Genomic DNA, 20,403 nt, shown 5'->3' on the forward strand with positions numbered 1-20,403 from the left:
CCTCACAGCGGTGTGTTCAGGGAAGGTCAGAACCCGGAAAATAGGCTACACACCAGGCGTTTTGTCACCAGACACCCTTCACCTGCCTGCCGCCACACAACTGGGACACGGCCGCCGCCGCCGCCGCCACCACTGCCCAAAATACATCAGCGGCAGCGGAGCAGCAACACCGCCACGCTTTCACCGCATCGGTTCTGCATTCACGCCACATTTGTTGTCCTTTAGGAAGAGGGCGAGCGAGCGAGATGGACTGACATTTCCTCCCATTAAGGTGGCGAGAAGTTCCAGTTTAGCTAATTAGCCGCAGGCGTTCATGAATTTCATGCTCACATTAACTGAGACAATCTGGACCCCAGCCTCGACTCAGACCCCCTCATCTCAGACCCCTCCTCTCGGACCCCCTCGTCTCAGACCCTGGCCTTGTCCATTAAAGTCACTCGTTGGCGTCCGGCCACTCCCATGTGATGTAATGGTCTGGTCATCAATAATCATCCCATGTGTTTTTTAAGCTCCTGGTTTTGCTGATCGCACGAATCACAAATATTCTTCAATTAATTTTGTCATTAAAACCTGAAAATCCCCAAATATCGAATTCACATTTTCCCTCTAAATGAGTTCCACTTTTGATCGATCGTGGTGGCGATCAATCTGCTGGCCATCGACTCATTGATCCGCTCAGTCTGCTCCTGCACTGCTGGAGGACAGAGGAAGGGTTAATATCAAGGTCAATGGAGGAGTGATGGAGGGGTGATGGAGGAGGAGTGATGGAGGGGTGATGGAGGGGTGATGGAGGAGGAGTGATGGAGGGGTGATGGAGGAGTGATGGAGGAGGAGTGATGGAGGGGTGATGGAGGAGGAGTGATGGAGGGGTGATGGAGGAGTGATGGAGGAGGAGTGATGGAGGGGTGATGGAGGAGGAGTGATGGAGGGGTGATGGAGGGGTGATGGAGGAGGAGTGATGGAGGGGTGATGGAGGAGGAGTGATGGAGGGGTGATGGAGGAGTGATGGAGGAGGAGTGATCGAGGAGTGATGGAGGGGTGATGGAGGAGGAGTGATGGAGGGGTAATGGAGGAGTGATGGAGGAGTGACGGAGGAGGAGTGATGGAGGGATGATGGAGGAGTGATGTGGGATGATGGAGGAGTGATGTGGGATGATGGAGGAGGAGTGATGGAGGGGTGATGGAGGAGGAGTGATGGAGGGGTGATGGAGGGGTGATGGAGGAGGAGTGATGGAGGGGTGATGGAGGAGGAGTGATGGAGGGGTGATGGAGGAGTGATGGAGGAGGAGTGATCGAGGAGTGATGGAGGGGTGATGGAGGAGGAGTGATGGAGGGGTAATGGAGGAGTGATGGAGGAGTGACGGAGGAGGAGTGATGGAGGGATGATGGAGGAGTGATGTGGGATGATGGAGGAGTGATGTGGGATGATGGAGGAGGAGTGATGGAGGGGTGATGGAGGAGTGATGGAGGAGGAGTGATGGAGGAGTGACGGAGGAGGAGTGATGGAGGGATGATGGAGGAGTGATGTGGGATGATGGAGGAGTGATGTAGGAGTGATGGAGGAGTGACGGAGGAGGAGTGATGGAGGGATGATGGAGGAGTGATGTGGGATGATGGAGGAGTGATGTAGGAGTGATGGAGGAGTGATGGTGGGATGATGGAGGGATGATGGAGGAGTGATGTGGGATGATGAGGGATTGTGGTGGAGGGGTGATGGAGGAGGAGTGATGGAGGAGTGATGGAGGAGTGATGTAGGAGTGATGGAGGAGTGATGGAGGAGTGATGTGGGATGATGAGGGATTGTGGTGGAGGAGTGATGGAGGAGTGATGGAGGGATGATGGAGGGGTGATGTAGGAGTGATGGAGGAGTGATGGAGGAGTGATGGTGGGATGATGGAGGGGTGATGTAGGAGTGATGGAGGAGTGATGGAGGAGTGATGGTGGGATGATGGAGGGGTGATGTAGGAGTGATGGAGGAGTGATGGAGGGATGGTGGAGTCTCTTCTTCTTGGCTGTACTATCGTTTCACAGCCTAAACGTGCAAAGGTCAGCTGTTATTAATGGCAAGCCCGGAGGAGAGAGAGTGTGTGTGGGAGTGTGTGTGTGTGTGAGTGAGTGAGTGTGTGTGTGTGTGTGTGTGTGTGTGTGTGTGAGTGAGTGTATGTGTGTGTGTGTGTGAGTGAGTGAGTCTGTGTGTGTGTGTGTGTGTGTGTGTGTGAGAGAGTGAGTGAGACAGACAGTGAGTGTGAAGGTTTGCATGTCACACCTTTCTGCTCTAAATGCCATGTAACCTGCCATTAGTGTCCTTGCTGTACCCCCCCCCCCCCCACTCTGGTGTTTACCCACGATGCACCTCTGCACCGAGTTATGGAGCACAAATAATAAAAAACATCAGAAAGATGTGAGACAGCAGGAAGGACAAAGACTGAGGGACAGAGAGAGCAGGGCCGACGTGAACCATTGGGTGGTGAAAGGGAGCAGCCATGTCAGACTCCGGACTAAGGTCCCAGACTCTGGACTCAAGTCCCAGACTCCGGACTAAGGTCCCAGACTCTGGACTCAAGTCCCAGACTCCGGACTAAGGTCCCAGACTCTGGACTCAAGTCCCAGACTCCGGACTAAGGTCCCAGACTCCGGACTCAGGTCCCAGGCTCCGGACTCAGGTCCCAGACTCCGGACTCAAGTCCCAGACTCTGGACTAAGGTCCCAGACTCCGGACTCAGGTCCCAGACTCCGGACTCAAGTCCCAGACTCCGGACTAAGGTCCCAGACTCCGGACTCAAGTCCCAGACTCCGGACTAAGGTCCCAGACTCCGGACTCAGGTCCCAGACTCCGGACTCAGGTCCCAGAACCTGACGGGTTCCTCTCTTCCTGCAGTATCTGAACCAGTTACCTATATCTCAGGTGAGATGGAACGACTTTTAATCAGTAACCCTGCTCCAGAGAGGTCGATGAACCAAGGTCCATTCTCTCCCTCCCTCTCTCCCTCTCTCCCTCCCTCTCTCTTCCAACCCCGGGACTCTAAGAGTCCACCAGCTGCCGTCTCTGTAAAGGTCAACGAGGAACCGAAGCTGAGCAGCTAAAACAACACACTCGTCCCCACTGATCCGTCTCCACTTTTATTTCCTCCGTCCTTCTTCCCTCTCTCTCTGAGGTCTGTCTTTTGCTCCGCCCCCTGTGATCGAACTCCCCCGGGGGTTTTGGATAGAAATAATTTGGTATCAGTCTGAAGAGTCCGGTTTTATCACCGCCGCGTGTGTGTGAGAATGTGTGTGGCGTTCTCGTTTGAGAGTCCCTCGGTACCGTTCCCACCCCCGAAACTACAGCTGACAGAAATAGTTGTTCCAGCGCCGATGACGCCAACTTCCTGTTGTCTTTGTTTACAGCAGCGTCACCCGCCCCTCGTCCAGGGCCCGGTCCTCACAAGAATGGAACAAACTTTAAAAACTGCGAAATTTAGCTGCCTCCCCTTTTCCCTTAAAATTAGTTTGAGTTCCGTAATAAAATGTTATTTGTGTGTGCGCGTGCGTGTGTGCGCGTGTGTGTGTGTGTGTGTGTGTGTGGCAGGTGTTCTGCGTCACCACCCACCATCCATCAAGTCAAATGGGCGAATGACAGGAAGAACAAAAACAAATCCTTCGCTCTGGCACGAATGATGCCGACCAATGACAAGTGTTTATTGTGTGTGTGTGTGTGTGTGTGTGTGTGTGTGTGTGTGTGTGTGTGTAAATGAAGGAAAGGATATGTGTTTTGTACGCGTGTGCGTGTGTGTGGGTGAAAACGAAAGGACAAAGCAAATGAGCATGTGAGAGAAGAGTGAGACGGTGAACAGAGCGAGGTGGCGTTTATTGTTTCACCAGTTCAGTTGGAGGACGCACAAACACACGCAAGCACACACAAACACACACTTATTATCCCGCACAGTCACCCTGCAAGGTAAAATGCCGACCCTCCTCAGGGTCGGAGAACACGCCGTTGCTCCCTGCGTGCTGGCAAATAACTGCAACATGTTCTTCACACACTCAGAGGGTTGGCGTGTCCACTAGGGGGTGGAGTCTCCGTGAGCTCAGCGAACAAACGTTGTCCAACCGTCAGTATTCCTGCGCGAGCTGCCGGAGCACCGTGTTACGATAATCGGACTGTCCTAGACGTTGAGACGTCTCTTAAAAGTTTGCAGAAGTGAGAACATAAAATGGAGGTCACGGCGACCTTTGACCCTCAAAACCTAGCTCGTCCATCCTCGAGTCCCAGTGGAATTTGTGATAAATTTATAGAAATTCCCTCCACGCCATCGGGCAGTGTTCTGTTCATGAGACAGAGATCATGAACACGTAAGGTGACCTTGACCTTTAACCCATGACCACTGAATTATTTTCATGTCATCCATGAGACCCAGTGGACACGTGAGCCGAGTGAGTGTGTGTGTGCGTGTGTGTGTGTGTGTGTGTGTGTGGGGGGGGGTTCCTTCACGGTGTTCTTGAGTTATCATGATAACCAGAACAGAACCGAGATCCCATGCGTCCTCCTGGAGGCCCAGTGGAACTTTGTACCAAATGAGGTGGCCATGGAGGCATAAAAGGGAGTCGCTTAAAAAAATGATGCTGTGTGTGTGTGTGTGTGTGTGTGTGTGTGTGTGTATGCGTGTGTGCATGTGTGCGTGCATGTGTGTGCGTGTACCAGGGTGGTGTTGACCTCCTCCAGCTGTCTGAGGATAATGAGAAGCTGTCAGCACCAAGTTGACAGGGCGCACACACACACACACACACACACACACACACACACACACTCACACACAGGTTTGCGTAACTATCCTTATTAGGACATTCCATTGACTTCCATTCATGTGAATATCTTAACCCTAACCCTAATCTTAACCCTAACCCTAATCTTAACCCCAATCTTAATCCTAACCCTAATCTTAACCCCAATCTTAATCCTAACCCTAATCTTAACCCCAATCTTAATCCTAACCCTAATCTTAACCCTAACCCTAATCTTAACCCCAATATTAATCCTAACCCTAACCCTAATCTTAACCCCAATCTTAACCCTAACCCTAATCTTAACCCTAAACCTAATCTTAACCCTAACCCTAATCTTAATCCTAACCCTAATCTTAACCCTAACCCTAATCTTAATCCTAACCCTAATCTTAATCCTAAACCTAATCTTAATCCTAACCCTAATCTTAACCCTAAACCTAATCTTAATCCTAACCCTAATCTTAACCCTAAACCTAATCTTAATCCTAACCCTAATCTTAACCCTAAACCTAATCTTAATCCTAACCCTAATCTTAATCCTAACCCTAATCTTAATCCTAACCCTAATCTTAACCCTAAACCTAATCTTAATCCTAACCCTAATCTTAATCCTAACCCTAATCTTAATCCTAACCCTAATCTTAACCCTAAACCTAATCTTAATCCTAACCCTAATCTTAATCCTAACCCTAATCTTAATCCTAACCCTAATCTTAATCCTAACCCTAATCTTAATCCTAACCCTAATCTTAATCCTAACCCTAATCTTAACCCTCACCTCAGCCTCAAACTGACTGCAGGTTCCACCTTCACTCTACCTTTGACCAGGTGTTCATGAATGAAGTTCTGCTGCATCAGGACCAGGTCTTTGGTCCCCATGAGGACTAGGGTCCTGATAAGGTAGTGGTTATACCAGAAAAGGTCTCCACAAGATAACAAAAACAAGCACACACGCGCACACATCATTTACACAGGTTATACAACACACAGGCACATGGCGGCGTGTTGGTCGTTCCAGTGGAGAACGTGCCGGGCAGCTGGTTCATGTCTGTCTGTGCCACTGCAGAGTGAACAAGATCTCGCAAAAGTTCATCAAATACAGCATAAACTACCCCCCCCCCCCAGCAGCTAACGTTGCTAACGAAGAGTTCACTCAACGTGACTGAAGGACAGTCCACCATAGAGAGGGTTAGGGTTCGAACAACAGCTGCTTCTTATTTCAATGATATTCTTTCACTTTAAAATAATAAAAACATGGCTGTCTTTTAATTGAATCGTAAATTTGTTTTGGTTGAGCAATAAAAAAACCTTCCTGTTTCAGTTGAGTTGACCAGGAAACACTGAGGAGCTTCTTCTCATTCTGGCTAACTTTGATGGGCTATGAGTTTATTTGAGTCAGTCTTTATTATCGATGAACTACACACTGGTGTTCCACTTTCAGTTATTTTAGCTGTGTAGAAGGTGGGAGCTAACGAGCTAACAGTGTCCGTTAGCTCGTTAGCTACAGAGTCTGATTCCTCCGCCAGACAGGAGTCAAAGAGAGTCGATGTTTCTGCTGGAAACAAACAAATATCAGCTAAAAAAAAAGATTTAAACACAAACATGTTTTCATCATCGTGGCTGAACACACACACACACACACACACACAGTTACTGTATCCTTCCTCCCTCGTCAACTGAAACACACACACACACACACACACACACACACACACACACACACACACTGGCAGGTTGGACCCCAGGGCTCCGTTTGGGAGGAAACTCCCTTTATAATTTTCCTCATAAAGACTCTAATGAAGACTAATGACGGAGCGAGGTGTGTGTGAGTGTGTGTGTGAGTGTGTGTGTGAGTGTGTGTGTGTGTGTGTGTGTGTGTGAGTGTGTGTGTGTGTGTGTGTTTTAACAGCCCGGCTGCTCTGTCTGGGAATGTCTCTGTTCTCTTCTTTCTCCTTCCTCTTTCCATCCCTCCATCACCCCCCCCCCCATAATTTTTCCATCCCTCTTCAGTTTTGATTTGGTCTCCCTCCTCTGAAGTTCTTGATTGGGTTTCTCGTGTTTTCATTCTTCTCATTTCTACTCATCTTTTTTCCCACTTTCTCTGAAAGACGAAGAACCCCCAAACGAGGAGGTTTTCATCAGTAATACCACATTCTGTGGTACTTGTTTTTGCAGTATTTCTATACTTGTAATGTGAACGTAGCAGGAAACAGCTGAGTCATGAAGTAGTTCAGATGAAAATATCGAATAAGAGTGTTGAACAAACACAAATTCCACCGATGAACCGAACAAGTCCCCGATGTTCATGGTACCTCAGCCACGCCTCCATTCTACCGTCCAAGTACTCACTAACAGAAGGTGTTGGTTTCTCTCCAGACTGCAGGAGGAGCCGGCCACGTACGTGGAGCGCGTCATCGGCTCGCCGTCTGTCTGAATGTCTACGTTTGACCTGTTTGAGGGCAAACGCCCGTCACAGAAGGAGCGAGCCGGGAGGCGGTGGAGTTAAGAGTCGTGGCATCAGCCAATCACGGCGTTCTCAGCTGGTTTCCTCCTTAAAAAGAAGAAATCCGCCTTTTCCTGACGGGTCACTGTTAGTCACCGTCTGTGTCCTCGTCCCCCTTCCTCCCTCATCATTTCATCACGCCGCTCCTCCATCGCCCCCCGAATCCTTCAATCTCTCTCTCCCTCCGCACTGTCACCTTTTCATCCTTCCTTGTTGCCTCCTTCACTTCCTATCCATCCCTCTTCATCTCCCTCTCCCTCACCGTCCATCGCTCTGTGTTTCTAGCTCCATTAGGTGGAAATGGAAAAAGTGACATCAGCTATTTGGTAAAGGGAGAAGGATGGAGAGAGAGGGATGGAGACAGGGGAGGGAGAGAGAGAGATAGAGAAATGGAAAGCGAAGATCAAAAGAGTGACAGTGGGAATAATTGTGATGCAGAGAGGACAAAAACAGACGAGGAGAGAAAATCAAAGTATGGACGGAGGAGAGAGAGAGAGGTAGACGTCCATTAGAGGGAGCGAGAGAGGCTTCACCTCATTAACCCTGTAATGCAGAGTAAATATACAGTCTAAATGGAACATAGACGACGTGTGTGTGTGTTTACTCTCAGGCTCGGCTGTGTGCTGCCTGTGTGTGAGCGAAACACATTACCAGAATACCAAAGTGCTTCTCTGTGTGCGGAAATGTGCTAAAACACCTCCGTGAGCGAGTGGGAAGCTGCTGCCACGCTGGCTTCTGAGGACGAATCTCACAAATCGATCAAAAGCAACGTGACGGTGGCTCTAATTTCCTTGAATCGCTCCAGCTTCTAGGGGTAAACGGGCGTTTGCTCGGACGACGCTCAGCTGAGGACCGTGACACATTGGAAACGCCATGTTGAAGTTTGTAGAAATGAAGGAACACCTGAGATCCGTACCCCCATCATGTTGGCTCCCAAAGTGTGAGAGTCCTGGACCACAATCCTGTACCATCAGGAGGAGGGGGCTTTGGCACAGTGCAGTTACAGAACATGGACAAATCCGAGTACGGACCATAGACTGGCCCGGTACAGACAGTTAGGCCAGGTATGGTCTGTACCGGGCCAGTCTACGGTCCGTACCTGGCCTGGTAAGGGCCAGGTATGAACCACAGATAGGCAGGGTACAGACCATAAAGGCTGTGTATGAACCGTAGACAGGCCGGGTTTGAACTGTAGATGAGCCGGGCTTGAACCATAGACCAGGTTTGAAATGTAGACCAGGTTTTGAACCGTAGACTGGGTTCAAACCACAGACAGGCCAGGTACAATTCAGGACCACATAAAGTGAGCCAGCAAACTCAGTGAGGGGGTCAGTGGGGGGGTCAAATGTCCTGATGTCAAATTCAACTGGAATAAGAAGAAGTCAGTCTCATTTACCGTAATTGCTCTAATATTGGCCCAGGTCTTTATTTAGCTCGACCACAGAGGCTGCCAGGCTTTAATTTCATACTTGGTCTGTGGTGTTCTTGAGAAAGTTCCAGATTCTTTGCTGGTACACACAGAGTTTCACAGCAGTCTCCAGGCCCTGAGCGGCTCCTGCATCCACCTTAGATTGGATGATCGGAACAAACGGATCAGAAACAAAGTCATGAAATCACGGTGTTGATTTCTACAAAACGTGAATTCAGGATTCATCAGGACGTACCCCCCCGACGACAGGCAAACACTTGTTTTCTGAATGGAGTTTGGCTGATTTTCCCGGTCTTCTTTAGTTGATGGGTGTGTGTGTGTGTGTGTGTGTGTGTGTGTGTGTGTGTGTGTGTGTGTGTGTGTGTGTGTGTGTGTGTAAAACACCAGCAGGCTGTGGTCGTTATAATACTGTATATTTGCAGTCAGCTCAAACCCAGAGAACAGTGACAGACTGAGGGATCATCAGGAGAAAAAAATCATAAAAATAAACAAAAACAAGATGTTGTTTCTATCTACACGGAATATCCCTTTAAACCCAAGCCCCACCCACCCCACCCACCCTTTCCACGCCCATACACAATAGTAATCAACAAATAAACAAACAAATAAACACGCAGTGGAATAAACAAATCTGCAACACAACAGTTTGCACTGGTAGCAGGTGAGAAATGTGGAGTTACAGGTGTTTGGCGCCGCCGAGGGGCGCTTGATTTCCTCACTGTGACATCACAAAGGGTTCGTTTAGAGCTCCGATCAAGCGCCGCTCAGCTGCAGTTTCACAAACACAGGAAGGTCGACTATCACGGGAACAGGAGGGGTCAAAAGGTGAAAAGGGGAGCGAATCCAACGCACCTCTGAGGGTCTTCTAAAAATCACTTCATCGTAATAAAAAAGGTCTTTTTTCTTTCTTTTTTCTTTTTTTTGCTTTTGCATCGTTGAGAAACTGATCTGACGGGTGTTTGAGGGGTGATAGAAAACACGTCATACATGGAAAAGCTGCATCCAACATGTCAGAGTAGAGCGTCCGGACCGAGGGGGCGAGAGGAGGGGGAGTCAAGAATAAAGAAGAGAAAGGAAGAGTAGAAGGGAGGGGAGACGGAGGTGTGCGGAGGGTGAAATCAGCCCAACCACAACAGAAGAAACGATTCCCATGCATTCTTCTCAGTCCCTGGAAGCAAACAGAAATAGACGTTCCCTCCTCAAGAGTTCATTACACTTCGTCCTCAAACCCCGCCTCCTCCAGTCCTGAGCTGCTCCGATAGGCTGATTACCGTCCAATCGGAGCGTGTTGACAGCCGGCCAATCACCGGCGCCAAATCCAGCGGGGCCTTTAGTGTGTGTGTGTGTGTGTGTGTCTGTGTGTGCGCGTGTGTGTCTTTCCCGAACACTTTCAGGTCATTTAAAAAGTTCGATCACGCCGTCGGCTTTTCTTTCTGTATTTTTTCTGTCAGTTTTCAAAGGAACGAGGGATGAGCAACAGAGCAGGGAGGGAAAGGAGGAACGTTCTTTTCTAAAAGAGAGAGACAAAAAGAAGGAGAGACGGCGCTAGCGTGTCCTCGTCGTGGGCGTATCCTTGTCGTGGGCGTGTCCTCGCTGTGGGCGTGTCCTCATCGTGGGCGTGTCCTCCTAGTAGTTTTCTTGTAGCAACGACAAAAAGGTTGCATTGTAGCAAAGACAGAAGCCCACCTGGGGAGGTCGTCGCCATGGTGATCCGGGCTGCCATGGAAGCCGAGGTTGCGCTGTTCTTCTGTGCAGGAGGGTAGAGGGAGGGGAAGGGGCGGGGTTTCAGGAGGTGGAGTCAGGCCCTCTAGAACATCATGGGCGTCTTCAGAAACGCCCGGGACTCTGGTAAACACACAAACAACCACAGCAAATAAACAACGCAGCACAAACAAGCAAACCAGACCTGCTCGGCCTGGCGGCGGCCGGTCAGCCCGCGCTCCGGCGAGGGCGAGGCGGCGTGGCCCTCGCTGGAGCGTGCTAATGTAGCGTCCTGGTTTGCTTGTTAGCATCAAGAGATTTCTGATTTTGATCAACACAGAATGGTCGGTGTGAGCGGGAGGAAAAGACAGCCGCTATCCTTCATGCTGACACACGCATCAACACCATATATGGGAGGTGTCGCTGCGCACCGGCTAGTGGCTACTGTCTGGGCCGGGGTTGACAGTGGGCGCTGTGAGAGCGCTCTGGAGCGGCCGCCACCCTCATCAGGGTTATTAACGCCACTCCTCCACGCCGGCGCTGCGTCCGGCTGCTCCCTTTATGCAGCACCGTTTATGATACAAATCTCGTATCTCCAATTTTCCTCTCTCTCTCATTTCACCTCCGTCGTTCTCCTTCCGCTCCCTGTAGTGCTGTTGCTGCACCCCCCCACACACGCGTACACACACACGTGCACACACACACACAGGTGCACACACACACGTACACACACGTGCACACACACACACACACGCGCGCACACCTTCCATCCCTGCGGTGTCATTGTTTTCTGCGAACGTTGCAAAGTGTTTACATTTCTGCATAACAGCAACCATAAACCTGCCCTCCGCCCTCCCTCCCCCCTCCCTGCCTCCCCCTCCCTCCCCCCATCCTCTTCCTCCTGCCCTCTCTTGTCATCCTCTCGTTTTGTCCTCTATTCATCATCCTTTGTTTTATTTGAGGTATGAAACAGGTTCAGGATAGAAAAAAACTTTCTTAAATTTTCTCTTTCATCTGGCGCTCAACCCCTCGTTTCCTCCTCCGCCGTCTCTCCGTTTCATCCCTCCCGTCTCCTGCCCTTCCCTATCTTTATCACCCCTCCGACCCCTCCTCTCCTCCTCTTTCATCCCTCTGTTCTGCATGCATCCCCTCCTCCTCCTCTTCCTCACCTCCTGTCCTCTATCCGTTCCTCTCGTATTATTTTTATCCTGACCCGTTCTTCCCTCCTTCAGGCGGCAGCTCGGTCCGGCCCACAACTCACTGATCACCCTTCCAAGTACAGCCCCGCTGCAGGAGTACTGCTACTTTGTTCCTCAGTACTCCTGCAGTACTTGTACTCTGATGACTGGGCCGCTGAAGCACTCAAACGCACTCCATCTCGATCAAACAGGTTCTTCTCTCTCTCTCCTGGTGAATGAACCGAGAACTAGAACACGACTCGTTATCCTGTTCTAACGAGTTCTTATCTCATTCCCTCAAGATAACGCACTTCCTTCTCTCATGACAGCAGGCAGAATACTCCGAATAGAAGTACTCCGAATAAGAATACTCCAAATAGAACTACTTTAAATAGGAATACTTCAAATATGAATACTCCAAATATGAATACTTCAGATAGAAATATTCTAAATAGGAATATTCCAAATAGAAATACTCCAAATAGGAATACTCCAAATATAAACACAGCAAATATAAATACTCCAACTATAAATAGAAAATTATAAATACTCCAAATACAAACACAACAAATATGAATACTCCAAATATAAACGCAGCAAATATAAATACTCCAACTATAAATAGAAAATTATAAATACTCCAAATGTAAATACTCCAAATGTAAACACTCCAAAAGTAAATACTCCAAAAGTAAATACTCCAAATGTAAATACTCCAAATGTAAATACTCCAAAAGTAAATACTCCAAATATAAATACTCCAAATGTAAATACTCCAAAAGTAAATACTCCAAATATAAATACTCCAAATGTAAATACTCCAAATGTAAATACCCCAAAAGTAAATACTACAAATATAAATACTCCAAATGTAAATACTCCAAATATAAATACTCCAAATATAAATACTCCAAATGTAAATACTAAAAATATGAATACTCCAAATGTAAATACTACAAATATAAATACTCCAAATGTAAATACTACAAATATGAATACTCCAAATGTAAATACTACAAATATGAATACTCCAAATGTAAATACTACAAATATAATACATGTCGGTTCCCTCTGATTTACTAAACTTGACATTCTTTATATCTTCTTCCTCTCTATTCATTTTTCTTTCTTTCTCTCTCCGTTCATCCTGCTGTTCCTGCCTTTTGTCACTTTTTTTGCCCGGCAACCCGGTTCCGCTTTCCCGCCCACCTCTATTTGTCACCATTAAGTACACCTGTGTGTGTGAGTGTGTGTGAGTGTGTGTGTGAGTGTGTGTGTGTGAGTGTGTAAGAGTGTGTGTGAGTGTGTGTGTGTGAGTGTGTAAGAGTGTGTGTGAGAGTGTGTGTGAGTGTGTGAGTGCATGTGTGAGTGTGTGTGTGTGTGTGAGTGCGTGTGTGTGAGTGCGTGTGTGAGTGTGTGTGAGAGCGTGTGCGTGTGAGTGCGTGTGAGTGTGAGAGTGTGTGTGTGTGAGTGCATGTGTGAGTGAGTGTGTGTGTGTGAGAATGTGTATGTGTGAGTGTGTGTGAGAGTGTGTGTGTGACTGTGTGTGAGAGTGTGTGTGTGTGTGTGCGCGTGTGTATGTGTGAGTGTGTGTGTGAGTGTGTGAGAATGTGTATGTGAGTGTGTGTGAGTGCGTGTGAGAGTGTGTGTGACTGTGTGTGAGTGTGTGTGTGTGTGCATGTGTGTGAGAGTGTGTGTTAGAGAGTGTGAGTGTGTGTGTGAGAGTGTGTGTGAGAGTGTGTGTGTGTGTGTGTGTCCTGGTTAAAAATGGCGCTGACCTGCCTTGTTAGAGTCGATCAGCTGGTTGGAGCAAATGTCACCAGGTCTCCCAACAAGGTCACATTTTTCAACTCTGCCCCCCCGTTCCTCTCCTGCCCTCCTTTCTCTCTTCCTCTCCTTTTCCCCCTTCTCTGCCCATTCTTAACCTCCTCCAAGTTCCCCTTCTCTTCCCTTGTCCTCACGTTCTCTTTCTCTCTCGAGTCTCCTCATCCATTCTTCCTTTGATCCATTTCTCCTCCATACTTCCAGCAGTTTTACTTCCTTCATTCTTATTCTATCTTTCTCCTTCATTTCTTCCTCCCCTTTTTTTTACAGCTGAAAAAAACCCTCTTTCTCTTAAACACTCTCTCTCTCTCACTCGTCCCCTGCTCCTCGTTCTTTCTCTCCGTCTGATTCTAATGCAACGTCTTTCTTTGTATTCAGCACTTTTTTCTTCACTCGTTAATTAAGAGTGTGGAAGGTAGAAGAAGCAGGGGAGAGGTGTGTGTGTGTGTGTGTGTGTGTGTGTGTGTGTGTGTGTGTGTGTGTGTGCGTGTGTAAACCACCGTAGGTGCAAAATGCTTTTATAGCAGGAGAGATGAGTGTGTGTATGTGTGTTTGTGTGTGTGTGTGTGTGTGTGTGTGTGTGAGCAAGGCAGCACAAGGGTCCTACTGGGCCAATCAACATTAATGAAATCAGGTGCAAGTGTGTGTGTGTGTGTGTGTGTGTGTGTGTGTATGTGTGTGTGTGTGTGTGTGTGTGTCGGAGTGCTTGGCTTGCAGAAGAGAGGGGATCTAAAAGGGGTCTAAAGAGGAGAGAGAGCTAATTAGAGTTCCCTGTCTCACCAGTGTGGATCAAACACACACACGCACACACATTCCATAATACACAACTACAGGTACCCCATGTACGTGCGAGCGCACACAAGCACGCATGCACACGCACACACACTCACACTCACACGCACACACACAGAGCCATGGTGTGTAGATCTTCATTTATACACATGCAGAGTTTCCAGTGAAGGTTTTCAATGTCAGGGAGGACTGGGCACAGCTGGTGGAGCGGCCATGACACATGCATACTAACACACACACACACACACACACACACACACACACACACACACACACACACTTCAGCTCAAGAGTCAACCCAGAGCTGGATGTAAGAAGGTTGAACTTGTCCCCTCAGGTCAGTTATTTAGAGGCGTTCTGGCTGGGGGCCCTCAGGGGCCCTCAGGGGCCCTCAGGGGCCCTCAGGGGCCCAGAGTGACGCGTCCTCATGTCTTCATGTTGTTACAACCTCAACGTTTTCAGGATCCTGAGAATCAAACACTGAAACTGTCTGATGAGAAGAAGAGAGACAGCTGTTTTAGCAGCAGAGTTACCATGTATCACTCCCAGGATCTCCTGTTGATTCACTCCTGTTTCACTCCCTGGTTCTCCTGTTGATTCACTCCTGTTTCAGTCTGGTTCTCCTTATGTTTCATTCTCTGCTTCTCCTGTTGTTGCACTCTTGTCTCACTCCTGTTTCACTCTCTGGTTCTCCTGTTGTTTATCTCCTTTTTCACTCCAGTACTACTTGTGTTTCACTCTTGTTTCACTCTCTGTTTCTCCATTTGTTGCACTCTTGTCTCAGTCCTGTTTCACTCCCTGGTTCTTCTGTTTCACTCTCTGTTTCTCCTGTTGATTCTCTCCTGTCTCACTCCCTGGTTCTCCTGTTGATTCACTCCTGTTTCACTCTGGTTTTCCTTGTGTTTCACTCTCTGTTTCTCCTGTTGTTGCACTCTTATCTCACTCCTGTTTCACTCCCTGGTTCTCCTGTTGAATCACTCCTGTTTCACTCTGGCTCTCCTTGTTTTTCACTCTCTGTTTCTCCCGTTATTGCACTCTTGTCTCACTCCTGTTTCACTCTGATTCTCCTTGTGTTTCACTCTTGTTTCACTCTCTGTTTCTCCTGTTGTTGCACTCTTGTCTCACTCTCTGGTTCTCCTGTTGTTTATCTCCTGTTTCACTCTGGTACTCCTTGTGTTTCACTCTGGTTTCACTCTTGTTTCACTCTCTGTTTCTCCTGTTGTTGCACTCTTGTCTCACTCCTGTTTCACTGTCTGGTTTCCTGTTGTTTCACTTTTTTTCAAACCTGTTTCACTCTCTGTTTCTCCTGTTATTGCACTCTTGTCTCACTCCTGTTTCACTCCCTGGTTCTCCTGTTGATTCACTCCTGTTTCACTCTGGTTCTCCTGTTGATTCACTCCTGTTTCACTCACTGGTTCTCCTGTTGTTTATCTGTTGTTTCACTCCTATTTCACTCTCTGGTTCTCCTGTTTTTCACTCCTGTTTCACTCCTGGTTCACTCCTGGTTCACTCTCTAGATCTCTTGTTGTTTATCTCTTGTCTGGGACACTAAATGTCTTTATTTTGCCTTCAGCATTTTTAACATTTCACAGATTCATCGATTAATCCTGAGAACAATCAGCAGAACCAGGAAGGTTCTCCACCAGATGTGTCATCTTAATCACTTCCTTGCTCCTCAACAAGGTCTGCTCCTCGCCATGACTTATTCATGATGTCCCAATTTTCATAACGACACACACACTCAGACACATTCCATCATGACCTCACTAGCAAAACACACTAGTTTCTTCTTTTAAAACAAAAATGTTTTTACTGTCCAAAGATTTACGACCTCTGACCTCCACAGACTCACGTCCTCACTCTGGAAAATATGGTGTTGCTCCTCAAAAAGATCTAAACCTCCATGTTATCAAAATCTCCTCATCCTCAGATCTACCATACACACAAGTGAGCACGCACGCGCACACACACAAACACACACACACACACACACACATACACACAGAGAGAAAAGCACGCACGCACACACACACACACACACACGTCCACACGTGTGTCCGATAAGGTGAACATCAAAGGGAGGCCGCTGCGTCTGCTCAACGTCTCCACTAATCCTGCCTGGCCCCGACGCAAACACACACACATGTGCCCACCACGTGTGTGTCAGTGTGTGTGTTTGCAACATACATGTACACACACTGATGGTGTGTCTGTGTCATATTGTTTGTGTGTCTATCAGCATGAGTCTGTTTTTTTAGTTTTTTTTTTTATTGTTCGCGTGTGTGTGTGTGTGCGTGTGTGTGTGTGTGCGCGCGCGCGTGTGCGTGTGTGTGTGTGTGTGTGTGTGTGTGTGTAGGCACCTTGTACCCCACCATTGTCTTGCTGGTTTCCATTAAGTTCAGGTTTCTCCTCGGCTACAGCAGCGTCTGGAAGCCAACACAAAGACAAGACAGAGTCTCAGCGGGTCGGCCTGTAAAATCCAAACAACACCTTGTTACTGCGAGCAAAACACGAAGAAATGCACAACGCCAACACAACCACGCAGCCAGAGAGCTGCTGCCTCACTGTACGCTGGTGTTGACACTCAACCTGAATCCTCACGTTGATCCTGGAGAACAGGAGGAGAGCAAGACGTCCCTCGTCTCCAAGTCCCCCGTTTATGTTTCATGTGTAAGAAAATACCTCAGTAAATATCACACAGTGGAATTTTGAGGGTGATTTTGATATGGACTACAAAAATACCTCATCGCTGACATGCTAGCTTCTTCTTGGACTACAAAAATACCTCATCGCTGACATGCTAGCTTCTTCTTGGACTACAAAAATACCTCATCGCTGACATGCTAGCTTCTTCTTGGACTACAAAAATACCTCATCGCTGACATGCTAGCTTCTTCTTGGACTACAAAAATACCTCATCGCTGACATGCTAGCTTCTTCTTGGACTACAAAAATACCTCATCGCTGACATGCTAGCTTCTTCTTGGACTACAAAAATACCTCATTGCTGACATGCTAGCTTCTTCTTGGACTAAAAAAATACCTCATCGCTGACATGCTAGCTTCTTCTTGGACTACAAAAATACCTCATCGCTGACATGCTAGCTTCTTCTTGGACTACAAAAATACCTCATCGCTGACATGCTAGCTTCTCATTGGACTACAAAAACTAAATCACGGTGTAACTGGATTTCCTTGGTTCTTGTGTCACCAGCTGATCCTGCACGTATGTGTTGACCCCTCAGTCCCGCGATGGTTTTGTCAAATGTACCAGCACAACATTCAGAACCAGAACCAGGACTGTGAGGACATGACGAACAACGAGTCCCAGTGGACATTTGACACACATTGGAAGACGTTCCCTCGGCAGGGGACATCAGGATGTAATATCAGGGGCCAGACGTCCTACCGTTCTTGGTCGTGTTGTTGGCGGCGTGCATCGGTTCAGGAGAAGGGGAGGACGAGGACGAGTGTTTCAGAGCGTCCTCCACTCGCTCTCTCCTCTTGGACTCAAACTCCAGCGCCTCCTGCAGCTTCCTCTTGGCCTTCTTCTCCTTCTTCAGACGCTTCTGGATGGAGGCTGGAGGACAAAGAGGAAGCACACTGGGTGAGATGGTCAGGTGACCTCCTGCCATTGTGGCGCTGCATGTTAACCTCTGACCTCTGCTCTGTAGCTCGGAGGTCAGCTGTCGTTCCAGACTCTCCCTCATCTCTCGTTCCCGGTAGAGCTCCATCTTCAGCTCCCTCTTCTCTGCCTGGATCTGTTTGTCCTGCACGCGGGCGTTCTCCACCGCCACCTTCAACAGGCCCTGAGAACAGAAGGGCGGACGGGTCAGAATCAGCCGATTTAGGCCGCGTCACATATACGGTCAGAGCTGTGGCCAGCGGGCTCGTACCTGTATGTTGGTGAGCAGCGTCTCCACTGACGACAGGCCATCGGCGAATAGGAACGGAGCAGGGAAGCCGGGGGGCAGGGCCTGACCCAGCGACGGCTCGTCTGACAGGGGACAGGTCAAAGAGTGTGTAAGTGTGAGTGTGTGTAAGTGTGTGTGTGTGTAAGTGTGAGTGTGTAAGTGTGAGTGTGTGTAAGTGTGTGTGTGTGTAAGTGTGAGTGTGTGTAAGTGTGAGTGTGTGTAAGTGTGAGTGTGTGTAAGTGTTAGTGTGTAAGTGTGTGTGTGTAAGTGTGAGTGTGTAAGTGTGAGTGTGTGTAAGTGTGAGTGTGTGTAAGTGTGTGTGTGTGTAAGTGTGAGTGTGTGTAAGTGTGAGTGTGTGTAAGTGTTAGTGTGTAAGTGTGAGTGTGTGTAAGTGTGAGTGTGTGTAAGTGTTAGTGTGTGTAAGTGTGAGTGTGTGAGTTTGTGCGTGTGTGTATAAGTGTGAGTGTGTGAGTTTGTGTGTGTGTAAGTGAGTGTGTGTGTGAGTGTGAATTTGAGTGTGTGTGTGTGCATGTGAGTTTGAGTGTGTGTGTGAGTTTGAGTGTGTGTGTGTGTAAGTGTGTGAGTGTGTGTGAGTGTGTGTGTGTGTGTGTGTGTGTGTGTGTGTGTGTGTGTGTGTGTGTGTGTGTGTGTGTGTGTGTGAGAAAACCTTAGGAGTACTATGCACCATAAAACTGCAACGTCAACTGCTACTTCCTGGTTAGTGGGAATGTAGTGAATCACTCATTTGCAGTGTAAATACATGAACGTGTATATTCTGTGTACTCGCACCCGTTGGTGGGTCACATGGGTGGCGTCCATGTACCTCCCCAAACACGTGTCGGGCTCATCTGGAGAGCATCGACTGGATGGTCATTGATTGGTAAACTGATCTGAAGGCTTTCAGGTGGTGGCTCTGGCGGCTCTGACAGCCCGCCCCCCCCCCCCCCCACACACACACACACAGACACAGACATCCACCCGCTCCACCTCTGTGCACGTACACGATCGGGGTTACTTTGATATGGCGGTACGGGCTTCCATCAGATCGGCGGCCGTGAGTGGATGAAATGTTGATGTTTACAAAGGTGTAAAAGTCAACCGAGCAGCGTCAGAGAAATCAATTACAGCAAACACACACTCACCGACACACGGCTCGTTAGTATTCAGACAATCATGTGGGGTACTAATTGGCAAGGATTAAAGACATCCCTGATTTGTGTGTATGTGTGAGTGTGTGTGAGTGTGTGTGTGTGTGAGTGTGTGTGAGTGTGTGTTCATTGCGAGTGCGTCACAGTGTCTGCTCAGCCCTTAATGCCTAACACACTGACAACTGGGTTAACTCTGCTGTGAAATTAACGCTGATTAAGATGCACTCTAGCACACACGCGTGCGCGCGCACACACACACGCACGCACGCACACACACACCTATCTGCTACTTCATCCATACATCCCTCTGCCCTCCATCACTTTTACCAAATCCTTGTCTTACTCATCATCTTCTCCTCTTTTCTCTCCATCCAGCAGTTTCCTACTGGAGGATCAGAGAACACACAACTGCATTACTACTTCCTCTTGTACTACGTCCTCATGTAGTGTTACTGCCTCTTTACGTAGTGTTACTACTTTTTCCATATAGTGTTACTTCTCTTTGTTGATGTAGTGCCTCTTCATGTAACGTTACTACTTCACGTAACTACTACTTCATGCAACTTTACTACTTCTTCATGTAGTGTTACTACCTCTTTATGTAGCATTACAACCTGTTCATGTAGTGTTACTACCTATTAATGCAGCCTTACTACTTTATGTAGTGTTCCTACTTGTTCATGTAGTGTTACTCCCTCTTCATGTAGTCTTACTACCTCTTGTTAGTAATACTACTTTCAGGCTCTTGCGTATTTCTCCTACTTCTTCTTCTTCTTCCCTCCTGGTGCTGGTAACTGTCGTCTGAGTATAAACACAGAAACGCAGCTGACCTCAGACCAGAGGCTCCGTCAGGGCTCGGGTCACCGCGACAGCTCGCCATCAGAATATCTGTCGCTACTTTCATGTCTTCTCATCCCCGCCCGACGGCCGCGTCCACGTCTCTGATCCTCGAGTGACGGAGTCTCGAGACGAGGAGGGGAGGAAGGCGTCCAAGGATGGGACACAGTAAGGTCATTTTCTATCACACACAAGTGCAGTTTATTATGTAAATCTGCGGCGGTAATCACTGCAGTATAACTTCCAGATGGAGGAGGCTGCAGAGAACATTTGGTTATCTGCTAGTTTCCTTTTAGAAGGGCAGTAAACACGG

General features: G+C 48.2%; 1 protein-coding gene across 4 annotated transcripts in view; it reads right to left on the reverse strand.

The window, feature by feature from the left end:
- Positions 1–9,260: 9,260 nt before the first annotated feature.
- The window catches only part of dachb (dachshund b), an 84,563-nt gene continuing 73,420 nt past the window's right edge, over positions 9,261–20,403 (reverse strand). Inside the window, exons 8-12 of one of the 4 annotated variants that reach the window (XR_015111842.1) lie at positions 18,088–18,188; positions 17,853–18,000; positions 17,601–17,771; positions 16,552–16,661; positions 9,261–10,541 (exon numbers count right to left, since the gene is read on the reverse strand). Coding sequence is in view for 3 of the 4 variants with exons in the window: in XM_086197731.1 (XP_086053857.1) it covers positions 10,504–10,541; positions 16,552–16,617; positions 17,601–17,771; positions 17,853–18,000; positions 18,088–18,188 (524 nt within the window). In the remaining variant the exon portion in view is untranslated. The remainder of the gene's footprint in view (positions 10,542–16,551; positions 16,662–17,600; positions 17,772–17,852; positions 18,001–18,087; positions 18,189–20,403) is intronic. The other 3 variants (XM_086197732.1, XM_086197731.1, XM_086197733.1) reach the window with 3 other exon arrangements.

The sequence above is a fragment of the Aulostomus chinensis genome, chromosome 24, assembly GCF_037954235.1.
Source record: "Aulostomus chinensis isolate RoL2024-O1b breed Wild chromosome 24, RoL_Achi_v1.0, whole genome shotgun sequence".
Lineage (NCBI taxonomy): Eukaryota > Metazoa > Chordata > Actinopteri > Syngnathiformes > Aulostomidae > Aulostomus > Aulostomus chinensis.